This window comes from Mizuhopecten yessoensis, unplaced genomic scaffold (assembly GCF_002113885.1).
Source record: "Mizuhopecten yessoensis strain PY_sf001 unplaced genomic scaffold, ASM211388v2 scaffold716235, whole genome shotgun sequence".
NCBI lineage: Eukaryota > Metazoa > Mollusca > Bivalvia > Pectinida > Pectinidae > Mizuhopecten > Mizuhopecten yessoensis.
The window spans coordinates 142736-158501 of NW_018480015.1; the positions used below are offsets into that span (position 1 = coordinate 142736).

Below are 15766 nucleotides of genomic sequence, written 5' to 3' on the forward strand. Positions count from 1 at the left end.
ATGAAATATCAAAGCAACAAACTCCTCGCAAAAAAATAGTTGTACATAGTTCACGGTGATGAACATACATCAGACATTCACCCTGCTCATGGTCGACAGTATTTCTCCATAGTTTTTATATTACAAGTCAACTTACATAATAATTACAACTGTACAGAGATATTTACAGCATCTTCAAAAAACTTTTGTACAATTTGTTCAGGTTAGCAGACAAAACACCACACTTTCATAAATAATCAATTTACACATTCCTCTATCACATGGAACGATACAAAACTAAACACACACACACCCAGTGTCTAACTTGGCATGCCAGTATATATTGCTAGTCATCGTTACATATCAAAATTACATTTCTCAATATATTTGACGTAAACAATAACTCAAAACATTCACTTTCTATAAAAATTGAAGTCCTTAAGACTATGACCATACCAGAAAATATTTAATCTTAAACATTAAGGAAGGACACTGAAATATCTAAATGATGTAAAGAAATAGTCACTTTAATATCTTAGATATACTGATTGAGGAAAATAAACTATAGAATTTAGCGAATAAATATTTCACAATGATAGGATATTTAAAAAAAATCTTAATCCTTCAAATTCCTTTAATATTTTATAAAATGACCGAGATTATCGTGGATAAGAATGTTGCCTATTTAAGTATATTTTGTTTCTGAATTGGAATCTGAAGCTCAACGAGTATGTCAGAATATGACACGAGTCTTTTCTGGCGCTTTAAATACAGGGCATGCCTTTCCAATTTTCTTCAATTGTGAATATTTCACATATTTGTATGCATAATGACAAATATGCATATATAAGATCATATGACAATATGGAACAGCAGAATATTTTCAGTTATTGTCTACATTGAATATAATTATGCATATTCATTTATCCATAACATTAAATTTTAGAGTGAAAATTGCCTTCACTTAACATAAACAATAACATAACATACGTACATAACAGAGAGCAGAACAGTCTGTACAAAATTTAAACTCAAAATGGTTCTGTGAGCAATTTGAGATTTTTTTCTAGAATGATCAATGATTCAGTAACATTTGGGAAGATTAATATAAATAAACACATGATAATTAAATGGTTGAATATTCATTACATGAATACTAGTATATGAATATTCATGTATGAAATTGATCTGAATATTCATAACATTCAAATTAATGTGTTGACCATTCATCAGCATCCGACACAGCACCTAAGCATTCTTCAGTCAAAAACATAATTTCCAGCACATTGATGATCAGCTAGGTTAAATAGGCTTGGCTGTCATAAGTAGGTCATTTGTCAAGCTTATCAGTTTTTCAGTAAAATGATTTAGATTCTTACTAGAATCTACTACGTAATTAGCATTAATATATATATCTTACCATCAAATGTATACAATATTTACCTGGAAAAATCATAATTCCAAACCAATATGAAAATGAATGTACTGATGCCTAACATTTTTAATATCAACCTTGACTTTTCTTTCTTTAAAAGTTTCCTGCAATTTAACTTAATAAAAATCAAATTAACACATTTTCAAAAAATTTCCGAAAATATTTATGATTATTTATATGACAAAGGGCAAATTTGTAATAAGAAAACTATTGGAAAAATAGTCAGATCTCATTGTTTCGAAAATTTAATATCAATAGTAAAAGATAGGCTACCATGACTTGTGTGATTTGTTCAATGTTTTACTCCTTTTCCACTCTTATTCATCAGATCATTGATATCAAAAGTGCATACTAATTCAAAACTCTTATTTTTTCCAAGTCACAGCATTTCATATGAATATTTTTAAATCTGGTCCATCAAAATAGTGAAACAACCAACATTTGACAACATACAATATATGATATGTTTTGCTGAACCTGTAAAAAGGAATATATACATATATATGTAATATATACATAAATATTCACAAGTTGACATTTGATGATCATTACGAATAATTATTGTTACGAATATTCATTAGTTGACACTAAATCATAATGTAAAATCTACATTTTATGAAATTGACGAGGTAATCTTTAAATGATTTTGAAAAGGCAATGTGTGTTGAGTACCAGCTTTGATTTACCTGTACAGGTGTTAGTTGTATACATGGTATATGGCTAACACCTTACAATTGTAAGCCTTTCCGGTTATTTGATGTGAGGAACGTGGAATGCATGGTCAAACTTTTAAAACAACAGATCAAATTCAATACACATATATATCAGATCATTAAATAAATAAAATATGTTTTTACATCTCCAGTTGTTTACACAGACTTATGAACAAGATCATTTTTCAATGTATCAATATCAAATAGTAGACAAGTTTAGTTCGTAGTGAAGTATTTGGGCTTGTCTCCCCTGCTCCTTCTTAATACCAGGGGATGTTCTTGTGATAAATGAATCCTTTTAAAATGTCTGTTTTTTTAATTTTACATGTACAGTTTAGAACTTTTCTAAAGCTTAAACATATAACTCATATATATAAAATGTAGCGCAACAGCTATTAATTAACAGGTTATCTGATTTAAATTCATTTATGAAATTAAGCCAAGGGTAGATAATTACCCTTCATGCTCAGAAAACACAAAAAAAGTTTTGGGACTAACATCTTTCTTCGGCTGCTACAGTCTGAAGACAAACTTATTCTGCTGTTTAAAACAAACTTCTCAGATCATCACAACAAAAAATCACAGCAGAATATGAACAAAACTAAAATAAAGAGAGTTCTTTCGTAATCAATGTATATGAGATGACTGTGCTTATCATGCACATGTATAAAGTTTACTCCACAGGTGGTATACGAGGGAACATATGTCCTACGATTCTATTTTATCATACTCTCATAATCCAGTTGTGAATTTATGAATTCAGTTCAATGATGACTTTGTGAAGCTAATTCCATGATGAATTCATGATTTCAATGATGATTTCATGAAGCTAATTTCATGATGAATTCAATGAAAATAATCTGGTGTCTGAAGGCTTGATGAAATGAAGATCACAACAGTCGTCAACTTTACAATGTTACAATGATATTGGGAATTGATTGCATTTTAAACTGCAATTGCTTCAGTCTTATAAAAATGGTGACATTTGATTGGCTAGTCCTGATGATGCTCACATTTATGTGCCATGGCAACCATGGTGATATGTACACAGATGGCAGCCATGCGTGACTGCACAACAAAATCCTTCAGCGATGAGAGAACGGCTGCTCAATGAAATCCCCAGGTGTTGGAAACCGACCCCACTAGGCGACGAAAACAGCTTGGTATTCCAAGCAGGAATCTTTTCTTCCAGGATGTGGAATGGATAGCAATGGTGACATCATAGTTTTTGTTTCCACTACTATTCTAATCTGTCATCGCCGACAAAGAACATGATTTTCGCTCCACCATGCATTATCTTAATGACCTTTTGACACTGAAGCAATGGTGATAACGAAGGTTGTGACATTTACCTGGAAGGTAGAGCCCTTCGTTGTGAGGGTTGTGACTTCAGTCACAAGATGAGGACATGACACTATGAAATCCAGGGGACAGCCAAGCATACCATGTATATTTATTGACTTTGTGACATCACTATAAATGTTCAGTCAAAGTTTTGTTTTTTTGGGCTTAGCCTAATACTATCGTATTAGTAGTACAAACGTCACAAGCGCTAATACCAAAGTCACGGTAACACTGGCTCTCACCGCCCCTACACCTGCATTTATGATACCAGAGTTCTTATCCCCACCAGGAGCGTCTATCACTATATTGGGATCCACTGGAGTCCCGTCAGGAAATTTGCTTGCTGTAAAATAAAAATAAGAACACTCATGTAGTCCTTTGCGTAAATGTCACAAAAAAAGCCATGCTAGCTAATCCATATATTCACATACTAGTTTTTTTCCACATATAAGGAGAAACAATCCAGAATTCATTGAGAAAATCATATTGATTCATCAATTTAACTTACTACTTTACTTATCATTCTTTGGATATCCTCTATATAGATATATATCCTAGTGATCACTGATTGGATACCCTATATATGTAAGTTTTGGTTGGCGGTTGCCCATGGTAACCAGTACTTACTTGGTTTTTTGGTGGTGGTTGTTGGTGGTCTTGTGGTTGTAGTTGAAGTTGTAGTCTTCGTGGTGGTGGTTGGTCGCGGCGTGGACGAATGAAATGGTGACGTTCGATTGGTTGGTGATGTATGTGACGTATGTGGCATTGGTGACGCTACAAATAAAGAAGGCATAAGTATTTTTATATACAACTATGATTTGGAAAATAAACTGCAGAAGGGCACCAAATTATTAAAAAAAACAAAAGATCAGATTTCAATTTGCTTCTTTTAATAATACTGATAGTATAAAAAAGTTGAAAAGTTAAAAGCAAGATTCTGTTGCTTAATTACCACAGAATTACTGTAATGCTAAATTTCTTTTTAATCCTTGTGTCAAAATGTTGTCCCAAATCCTAATATTAAAATATTTATCAGGTATGTTAACATTAGTTTTTTCTATCAACAAATCCATAGCAAACAGTTTTTTAACTTACAGATAAATGTACTGAAGCTTTGAGCAGAAACAGAGATAAAAGTGTTGATAGCAGAGTTCTAGGAAGCATACCTGTGGTAGGTTTCTTGGTGAGGTCTAAAATGAGACGCATATTTCTTGTCTTACAGGAGCCGTTAACCTGATTATTTATGCCAGATGGTGTTCCTGTCGATGTGGCTGGAATAAAGTATGATAAAATATATATGTAGATATAACTGTGTAACACATGCGTCCTTTACCTATGTTGCATGTCGATGTACGTCACAAGAGACAAGCCTAGATCTGTATAGGGTGTACAATTCCATTAACACATAGTCTGTGTCATCGTAAAATCTAACCATCTTAGCATTAATAGAATCAAACTCTTTCCAATGACATATATTCTCCGAACGAACATAAGCTCCTTAATGTAAAATTTCTCTCTTAAAATCACTGGATTTATTTCTGCAGAACCATAAAGACTTAAAAGCTGACCTGAATAAGACAAAACAACTTTGAAACACGAGAATGTTGACCCATATTCAAGGTCATCTACCAGTTTTTGAGTTTACTAAATCTTTGTTCGGAATTGGTATGTAGTAGAGTAAAGCTATGCCTCGTGAGAGATGTCTGACTGTATTGCTACAGATCTAAAGACACTGACACTGTTTACATCATTTTGTATGGTATTACTGTTGTATGTAAAATGAGGCATTCAATGTGTAATTTTTGCTTAATACGTTGATGTCCAATCAAACAAGACAAATATAATGTCAGAAAAGATTATTTAATGACTGTTTTAATGTCAGTTAAGATTATTTTAATGTCAGATAAGATTATTTCAATGTAAGATAAGATTATTTTAATGTCAGATCAGACTGTTTTAATGTCAGATAAGATTGTTTCAATGTCAGATAAGATTGTGTTAATGTCAGATAAGATTATTTCAATGTCAGATAAGATTATTTTAATGTCAGATAAGACTGTTTGAATGTCAGATAAGATTATTTCAATGTCAGATAAGATTGTTTTAATGTCAGATAAGACTATTTTAATGTCAGATAAGATTATTTTAATGTCAGATAAGACTGTTTTATTGTCAGATTAGACTGCTTTGAAGTCATGTAAAACTATTTTAGTATCATCATGGCTGTTCAGATAGATAAGATACTTACAAATCATGTAGTATTTATGTCCCTCTGTGAAGTCGGGCATAAATGGGATTGGCTGAAAGGGTAAAACCAGCAACGTGAAGGGTTGACTTATCTCCCCTGGTGTAGAGCAGTTCCTAATTTTCGTAACATTCGGCGACTCGGGATTGAATATTGAACACAATTCATATTCCCTTTTTGTTACCTGAAAAATCAACAACATTTTCGTAAATAAGGAGTCACCTATCTGTTGAGATGTGATCAGTGATAATAAAGGATGCACATACACCAAACATGGTCTATAATGTCATGTTTTGTTTCAATTCAGTATCCCTGTCCCACTGCACTAACTGTTTATCCTATATACTTTAACCTCCCATTAACTTCCTTAAGGATCCCTGTCCCACTGCACTACGGTTTTCCCTATATACAGTAACCTCCCCTTAACTTCCGTTCTGGAAATAACAGTAGCACAGTTAGGCCAGGGCACTTCAATGGATCAGGTAGCTCAAATGGTTACAGTGATAGTATAACAATCTGAGGTCCAGTGACTGGTAAGAGTCATTCCGTCAATCTGTATTTTGTGTATATACCATATCCAACTGTGAACCTCACTGTTTTGTTACAGCCCTCACTGTTTTGTTACAGTACTGTGAACCTCACTGTTTTGTTACAGTACTGTGAACCTCACTGTTTTGATACAGTACTGTGAAACTCATCTGAGGTTCGTAGTGTTGAGTCTGCAGCACTTTATATACCCCTAAACCAAATAATAACTTTCATTGCATTTTTTACTCCAATTAATTTTAATTGATTGGTTAAGACTTTTTACTCCTTCATGACCAAATAAACTTTGAATATCATCAGATGTGGTATTGTTCTCCATCCTAGACACCACCAAATTAAATGCCAGCAACAAACATTGTATGAGGAAACACAACTCCACGTGTCGGAGTCATTGATGTTGTTTAGTAATTGGTGTCGAGGATTTGTGTCAGCAGTGACATGTACGTTGGGCTAACATGGACTGGATAGGGGACCATAAGGATCATACCATCTTTTCCTGTGGACCCAGGGCAAGCAAATCATCTATATGGAAGGTTATTTTTCCTTGAAACTAATTCCAAATTTTTGATATATTTTGTTTGGAAATAAGAGGGAGATTGAAATGATACTTACAAGGTATATGGAGTAGTATTCCCATTTATCAGGGCTTTGTTTCCTGTCACTGTAATCCGGACATATAAGGTCAATGTTATCGAAGAGCTGGATATTTATAAAGCTATCATTTCTGTGAAATCTGAAAAATACAACAAGAATAAAGATATTAGTGACATGGAATGAAACAGTATATCAATTTACCATTATGCATCCGATAGAAAAGTTAGTTTTCATTTCACATTTCTGTGAGAGGAGATGTTTGTCCCCATGTACCTGAAGCTATGTCACAGGACATACAGAATCAGCGTAACTTGTATACTTACCTTCCCTGGAGTCTAGATTCATTCCCAGATGTTGATGTTTCAAAATAACCTGAAAAGCTACAGTGTGCCAACACTTGTGGTTTTGTCCATTTTTTCATATTTTGTTCCATTTCCAATCATAGGAAACATTTTTAACATTTTCCAAAATCCCATGTCACTGGGGTTAGAGGGATTGTTTGTGTTGGCACTGGATAAAGCTAGCCAGGTCTAGGACGGACTCACTTTGTACCTACCTTTATATACAAGACATCAAGGAAGCAGGCCTCATCGTTGTCACATGTTACTGAAGTGTCTACTTTTGTTTGATGTAAGTTACATATGTTGATGAAAGCATCCCTAAAGATGTCCATATGTCTGGAGTAGACATTTCCTCCGACCTTACCTTTAGATCTTACTTCAAGGTCATAGGAAGTCAAGGTAAAAAACAATTTGATCTCTTTGTGTAGATGTTATTTGTTTCTGTGTGTAAAAATGTGCAGATATATAACACTTTACCTATCGGCCCTGTCACATACAATTAATCTATCATTTGAAGGAGTGCTGCCCCCAATCGTTTTCCACTACTGACTATATTAACATGTTTGATATCTATGCATGACTTACTTTAACTTGTTTAATACTTGAATGTTATCCAAGCCATCAGAAAATGTGAAAGGTTGCAGCTAGATTACTAGATTACTGTTTTTTATTTTTTTATTTTTTTAAGTTGTGACAAACTTTTTTTTAGCATTTTACGATGTACCAAATGTTGTATTATCGTTCCAGTGTTGCCTTGAGTAATTCCTTGTATTTCTATCTGATACTGGTAATAAAAGGTATGTCACCTCCGAGTCACAGGCTGACCTTTACTTATGTGTAGATCAGTGGGTTATGTGCCCCTATATGTGGAGTGTATGTGATACATTTCTGACTTTTATGTCCACTGTACATGCATAGTTAATGTACTTATATATTGTCGGAGTGTCGTTGGAGCCTTATGTTTTCACACACATCAGTCTCCTAGGATTTTATCTAGAATATTTCTAATGCGACCAGCTATAGTGCACATATATGTTAGACATTTCTCATAAAAGTAGCCGTTTTTGTTCACCACAATATCAGTGTCTTCTCCATCATCAAAAGTCGACCATCTTTTGTACAGAATTGACAGCCAATGAAGACCAATATATTTTAGGTATAATTATGAGTATTACATCCTTAAGCCGTATGACCATTCAACTAGCCTCCTGCCCTCCAACCCCCCCAACCCCCAGCTTTATATGAGCTCAGTAACACAGAAATTAACACAATTATGTCTGTACTTTTATGACATGCATGTCCAAGCTCAATAAATATCATGTTCTCGTACAGAATCGATTCCTGTTCCTTGCATTTTCCGTCGTAATCACTTGAAGAAAGTCAAACCACATCCACTCCGATCAGATATTGATGTACGAATCATTCAATGCCTACTTGCCGTCACAAACTGGAGACACAAGCGAGCGATTAGTAATCAATAATATTTCATAAAGGCAAATAATTTTTTTATTGTTTCCTTCATCTACAAAATTGAGATATCAGCTCCTGAAGATATGCAAGAACATCAAGGAATTATAAGAACTCAGATATATATTTTCCTGTTTCAATAAATGGTTTCTTTGATGGAAATAGTGGGTTATTATCCCAATACACCTTTGCATATTTCATTCACACATATACAGACACATAGACTTTCATATATTTTTTCAATGGTAAACACATCTTTGAAAAAAATATTGCAATGATTTTTCAGATAAATCAAAAAGTAAAAAAAGACATCCTAATAGTTGGAGGAAAGCCATGCTGTTAATGATCAACTTCCGTGTGGGTTTTGTCATATTGCTTTCAGTTGAGGAAATGAAAGTTTAAATGATGTTCTAAAAACAAATCGAAGTGATGTGGAGATGAGAAATAGGGACGGGAAGACGAAAATTAGTCCACAACATGGTGAGAAAGAAACCGCACAGCAATTCTTTGATGAGCTGAATTCTCAGGAGAGTTTCTAGGAACGGAGAGATAATTATATGTTTGGACAATTTGAGCAATCTTACATGCTTCATTAGGCGTGCCTCGAAAATTCATCCATCAAAAACGAAAGTTATAGCACCTCATTGACCCAGAATTAAATCTGTGATAAGGCTCGAGGATTCACAAAGAATCTCGGATTAGCTGTCTTATCGTTGCAGAGTACAGAGATGAATGCATTTACAGGCATGTCTCAAAATTGGCCCTAGTCATCTTCACAATAACAGACAATTTTTTATATTTCATTAGAAACAGTTTTAATCAAGGAAGAAATAAACTACACAACCAATACTAAAGTATGGAATATTTTTGTGTGTGCATGAGTTATGTATTGTATATGGCCGATTTCCAAAAAGAAAATGACAATTTTAGGTATCAGGTAGTCATAATATCCACAATTAATCATACTTGGCTAGTTCAACACATACATTTCCTTTCTAACAAGTGAGTTACCGAGTTTGTTGAGAATGATTCCCAGACATGTTATTAGTAATATACACCCCACCCCATGTCACTGATTAACGTAACCCAATCCAAGTCTCCAATACACAGAACTGCACTTTTCATTTTGTTTGGACTTTTTAAAGGTGAATTTGACACACCTCGTTAATAACTGAACAGTCACATGTCATCAGGACTTGTCATAATTAACACCAAACTCACAAAACCGAACAAACCTGATATTTTTGCCTGTTGACCTACCCCATCCATTAGCACTAATGACTGTGAGAAATGGACATGTCTATAAAAGATGTTTACGTCAATATTACAGAGGCATGTTGACCTGAAAGTGTAAAATCAAATATCCCACGCTCGCTATCAAGTATTTAAGGATAACTACCAATTTTAATGTGTCTGTGAGCATTCAATGATAAAAAATTGTCAAAAATGTGAAAATTATCTGATGGATAGTGGACAACTCATTTCATAAATGTCTTGTATAAAAACCGGTGGCAGTCGTAAAGCATGACATAATGAGATCAATTTGGAGCAATGTTCAAATCATTTCTATTCAAAACTTTAAATACCTTCTGAACAAATTAAAATGAAAAAAAAAGACTTATTTATAAAAAATCCTTTTTTTTACTGTAATTATTGAAAATCTCTATTTCAACAGTAAATAAAAAAATAAAAAAATGAACTCTGCAAGTCATATCAAACAGTATTTAACAACCCAACAAACCATTTCCTTCTGCCTATGAAAGCCTTTCTGTAGCCCTGAACACACTGAATATATACATTTGATCCTGGGCCGATCCCTATTGATTTAAGACCCTGTTGAAGAGAATTTCCTTACACAACTCCTACTAACAGTTGGGTGTAATCCTTAAATGGGAGGCATAAACAACAGTTTTGCACAAGCTCCCATCACTGTACCTGCTAATGTTGATTCCTCTGGGGCAGTGTATGATATCCTGGAACTGTGCGACTATACAGATCTCACATGTCGAACAAAGACACCTTAAGCTACTTAAAACTACTTCAATATAAATATTTTAAATAAAATCCCTTTCATTCAATGCATAAAAAAACTCAAGTCTTTACACAATCAACTTTTTATAAATGAACGTGTATCGTTAAATGTTTGATACAGTATCAGCCAGTATCGTGGTTAAGAGCACACTACAAGTCAGAACTATTTCATTTTCTTCAAATATCTTGTTACTCTAGTAATACATCTGTTTACGTATACTGTTTATTTGAAGAGAATACTTGTACTTATAAAATATCCTTAAAAAGACAATAGTAGCATGACATCCATTCTCTGTCAAGTTGTACAATGGATAGCTGTCGTTTAGGAGACATCGGACCATGTCAAGTTATCGCCCTACTGTATACAGTGTAAGAGGATCAAGTGAGAGAGCTGGGTAGCTGTAATTATAGAGGCTGGTCAAGATGCTAGTTGGCTATCTGCCTGTGACAGATACAACACTTACAGGGAGATACAGGACTGTTTACACAGCCATCAGACACACTTGTTACCTACAATTTCTCATCAAATCCAGACACCATTCTCAGCTATCTTTAATACTAGGGTGTTACGGTAAGTATGATTGGTAAATATGATTGCAATGATCATGATCCAAACCATACATATCAAACGTCCAATGTGTCTTTGTAACCAGAGTCAAGTCTTCATCATAGATATCAGACCACCAATGTGTCTTTGTAACCGGAATGTCTACCACAGAAATCAGTCCACCAATGTGTCTTTATATCCTGAACGTCTATTACAGATATCAGACCACCAGTGTGTCTCTATATCCTGAACATCTATTACAGATATCAGACCACCAGTGTGTCTTTGTAACCGGAATGTCTACCACAGAAATCAGACCACCAATGTGTCTTTATATCCTGAACATCTATTACAGATATCAGACCACCAGTGTGTCCTTATAACCTGAACATCTATTACAGATATCAGAACACCAATGTGTCTTTATATCCTGAACATCTATTACAGACATCAGACCACCAATGTGTCTTTATATCCAGAACATCTATTACAGACATCAGACCACCAATGTGTCTTTATATCCTGAACATCTATTACAGATATCAGACCACCAATCCATGTTTCATTGGCACCGTGCTTGTGATGACCTAACTTATGTCCGCCCCTCGGTGGGATACCACAGAGAGAGAGCCTTACTTACAGACTTTACTGTGGGAGACAACTCCCTGCGGGATGATGAATTTGACAGAATAACCTCCTTACGACTTTTAGCCTACCGCTGTCAATTTCCACAGTGATTTGTTACTCAAAATTGATTCAACCCTCATATCAGTTGTCCCTGAAAATTGATTCCATGTTGTGTTTTGCAAACACCGGACTGACAGTTGTGACGGCAGAGCTCTAGTCGGACACTCGATGTGAACATGGCCCTGAAAGTATCGGTACAAATTACCATACCGTGTGAAAGCATAACTTTCTCATCAAAACAGAATAAAACTTATCTCTAGACAATAAATCACCTTTTAAATATTACATAAAACAGAGAGAGAAAAGTTGATACCAGGCTAATCCATCACAGTGTACAAAGTGTCAATAATGCTGTATATTGTTCAGCGCAAGATTTTGTAGACAAATCTCCACCCATTTATCAAGATCTACAGTCTGGGATTTAATTAATCAAGGTATTTAGTGCTGGGGTCGAGGCATTCGGGAGCAGGTCAGATTTAGTGACAGCAAGTCACAAACCTTACTGCTGTAAGATGTACTTGCTGGCATTGATTGTGTTTGAAAATTTGACAGCCTAAATTGATGACCAACTCCGTTCCCCTGGTCACTTCCCATCATGCAACATCCATCATGAGCACAAGACATGGACAAGTTAACTTCTCCCTAGATAGAAACCAGTTCTGACATATCCCGAGTATAACTTAGTATGTACAGTGTAGTCGGCTTCGTAGCAATACTCTAATGCCCAGAAATCCAATTTGCTGTTTCATTGGAGTTGATATTTGACTGAGAAGAGGTTGTTTTTCCTCCCACCAGCCCCAGGGGGAAATCCACAAATATTTCCATCGTCAGTCTTCATTTCGAAACCCATTTCTATAGAAACCCATAGAAATCACCCAACAGCGCTAATGGCCAGCACTTACATTGGTTAAGATCACCCACGTTTTAAGCCATTTGCAGAAATATTTACCCTAAATGTCAAAAAATAAGAAGAATTTTTTTTCAATAACTTCATATACCAGCCCTGAGATTTTTCTGGATCATTGAGAATGTTAGGGCTGTAAAACAGAAACTGTCCAAGAAAATTAATATCATTCCAGATAATTTTTTGGACATTTTCTTCTCCCCCACTTCCTTTCTACTGAGTGATTATATTATGGTGCACACATGATTTCATTATATAAAATATTTTTTCTGCCTAATCATTGAATGATTTACTAATTTGCCATTAGAAGTATTAATGGATGTGTTTGAGAATTAGGTTCCCATCACGATCCCCTTTCTTTACTTTGGTGATCAAACTCCAATAATCTCCATAAATCTGGACAAAGGCACATGACGCTGATCCAATTCTGTCTCTTTAATCAACACTGGGAATAATGGAACGGATTGTTACTTATACAAACCCTCACGGCTCCCTCTCCTTGATTCAGTTAACATTCTATTCCTTAACTAGTGAACCAATCAGATGGAAAATGAAGAAACTGTGAAAAGGGGCAAATAATGAACTTAGGAATCGTTTATACTAGCCAGCTAGGTGGCCCTTAGGGAGTCGGATCAACTTTCTCCTCATTTTCACATTAGATTCCATCTCCATTTTCAAGGCGTTCATCTGATGAAAATTCCCAAACTGTCATGTTGAGTTTGACATCAAAACATTCAATTGACCCTGATTTTCGATAACGAGGAAAAAGCCATTGACGCTTGAAAGAATTTATGAAATCTTAGTCTTGGATGAATTGAAAGGGATTTGATTTATGGATGAATAATGACAAAATTAGCTGGACGAATTTCATCCCCAAAATTGTTGTTTCACAAGTAATTTAAGTGATTTTAGGAAAATTGATTGCTATTTCATTTGGACTTGGCTAGCTAATGTTAGTCACACCTTGCCTTTGTCTGCTGTTCAGCACAGAAGTAGCCTTGCTGCCTGTCAATTCCAATGATAAAATGAAGGATTCATATCAAATATTTATTGCTTAAAATTAAAAATTGTGTAAAAAAATATTATTAAAAAATTTCACAGCAAACTGAAATAATTTCATTTATTACCATTTTGTTTAATGTCATCTCCACAAGCATAACAAATGTTTTCTGAATTTCAGCATCAACGCATAACTTGAAATTACTTCTACTGGAAAAAGAAGAATTCAAATTTATTTTATTGAAACATTTTGAATTAAAAAGCATTTTATCAATTTCATTAAAAATTCAAGGACATTTCATGGAAAATTATTTTTATTAATGAGGAAGTATCAAGTTCTGATTAATAAGAAAGTAAGATCTAAGAGATATTTTAGCTCAATTTTACAGCACCCTGTTCCTACACGAATTGGGAAAATGTAGCAGAATTTTTATTCAAATTAGAAAAAAATCCTCATTTTTTCTTCAATTTGGGAAAATAAAGCACTTTTATGGTAAGGGGAGCAGCCTGAATTTGGCTGTAAAACTAGGCTAAAAGATATCTTGAGTATGACCAGGTAAAACTATAAGCAGCAGTACTTTGATCCATTGTAGGATAACATCCCCCCTGCCAATCCCTTCAGGCCAGCTGTTCCCTACAGATACATGGTCCTCCAAAGTGAAGGGGCCACCTTCTCGGGTCTTTATCATCTGCTCGAGCAGAAGACATTAATGACCTCACAGTGACCATGGCTCATCATGAAAATGGACACATAGCACAAAAGTGTTCATTTTGACCGATGACCGATCTTGAATTGGGATAAAAATGGATGGACCCAAATGCATTTGAACAGGTGTCCCACTGTGATGATATGTAGGTGGGAGAGATTAACTGCAGAGATGGTCAGTCTGAATTGTATCAGTCATTGCCAGATTGGGAGACCTGTATGTTGCTCTCACACCTTAGGCCGCTGGTCAGTAATTGAGGTGGACAACATTTGAATGGTCGAGATAAAAATCTGTGTGACCAGTGAACAGATCCTATGGGGACAACACTTAAATGTCCACAATTCACACTCTGTGTTAGAAAGGTCAAAACAGCATGGTTATACCTACTATCACCCGTCGGCAATGATTGATGGCTACACTGGTAATTGTCTCATTTGGTAGTTATCCACACATATACACATAGAGTACCACTGGACTTTACAAACGGTACAACAAGTAAGGTTACAGATTTTCTTGGTTTGGAAGCGATAATATATGCACCCAGTACAGTTTCCTAGTACCAAACACAACATATTAGGATCTTTTGTAGATCAGACCTGCTTTCAAAATGCATTAAATTTCAGATTGGGTTGACATGGACTAGTCGCCACGGTGATAACCTGGGTTGTTACAACATCCAGTGAAAGTGCTGTACAACATACAAGGTTCTGGCACATCCAGAGATTTTAATACCATAACACGGCTCCCATAACACTACCCCTGTATACCTCAGAATGGCCTGCTCATTAAGACAACAATTTACTGAATGTACAAATAAGATTAAAATGTGGGTTTATAGTCATGAAGGCAATTTGATGACAAAAAGTGATTAAAAGGTTTCCAAGTTGTTATTGACAATGATCAGTTGGAATAATTGTCACTCATTGAATTCCGACAAATGATGGCTGCATGCACGAATTGACGGTAAAATTTTGCAGCAGTGCGGCTTATATGAAAAATTTGCTCCAACAGTGACATTGATTGTGTGAAATGTACAAAGGAGCCTCTCTGTCATTAATGATGGTTTGTACATCGTTACTCGCCTATTCCTACATTTTCTACTGGCACTCGTAATGACTGGTCAAGACCAGAAATCCAATTTTGTCTGACATATGCCGGTGGCCAAATTGACAGAATAGAGTATACTTGTCGCGTCTTTGTGAAGCAAATTTCTTGGGAATTTGGAAA

At 35.0% G+C, this 15766-nt stretch overlaps 1 protein-coding gene across 1 annotated transcript; it reads right to left on the bottom strand.

Annotated features, from left to right (window-relative positions):
* Positions 1–1519: 1519 nt before the first annotated feature.
* LOC110442241 (ephrin-B2a-like) lies at positions 1520–7289 on the bottom strand. Its single transcript, XM_021485743.1, has 6 exons — positions 7180–7289; positions 6875–6995; positions 5720–5900; positions 4638–4742; positions 4099–4245; positions 1520–3814 (listed from the first exon to the last, which is right to left on the bottom strand). Exons 1-6 carry the CDS (start codon positions 7287–7289, stop codon positions 3648–3650), a joined length of 831 nt encoding a protein of 276 aa, XP_021341418.1. The 3' UTR covers positions 1520–3647.
* Positions 7290–15766: the final 8477 nt, after the last annotated feature.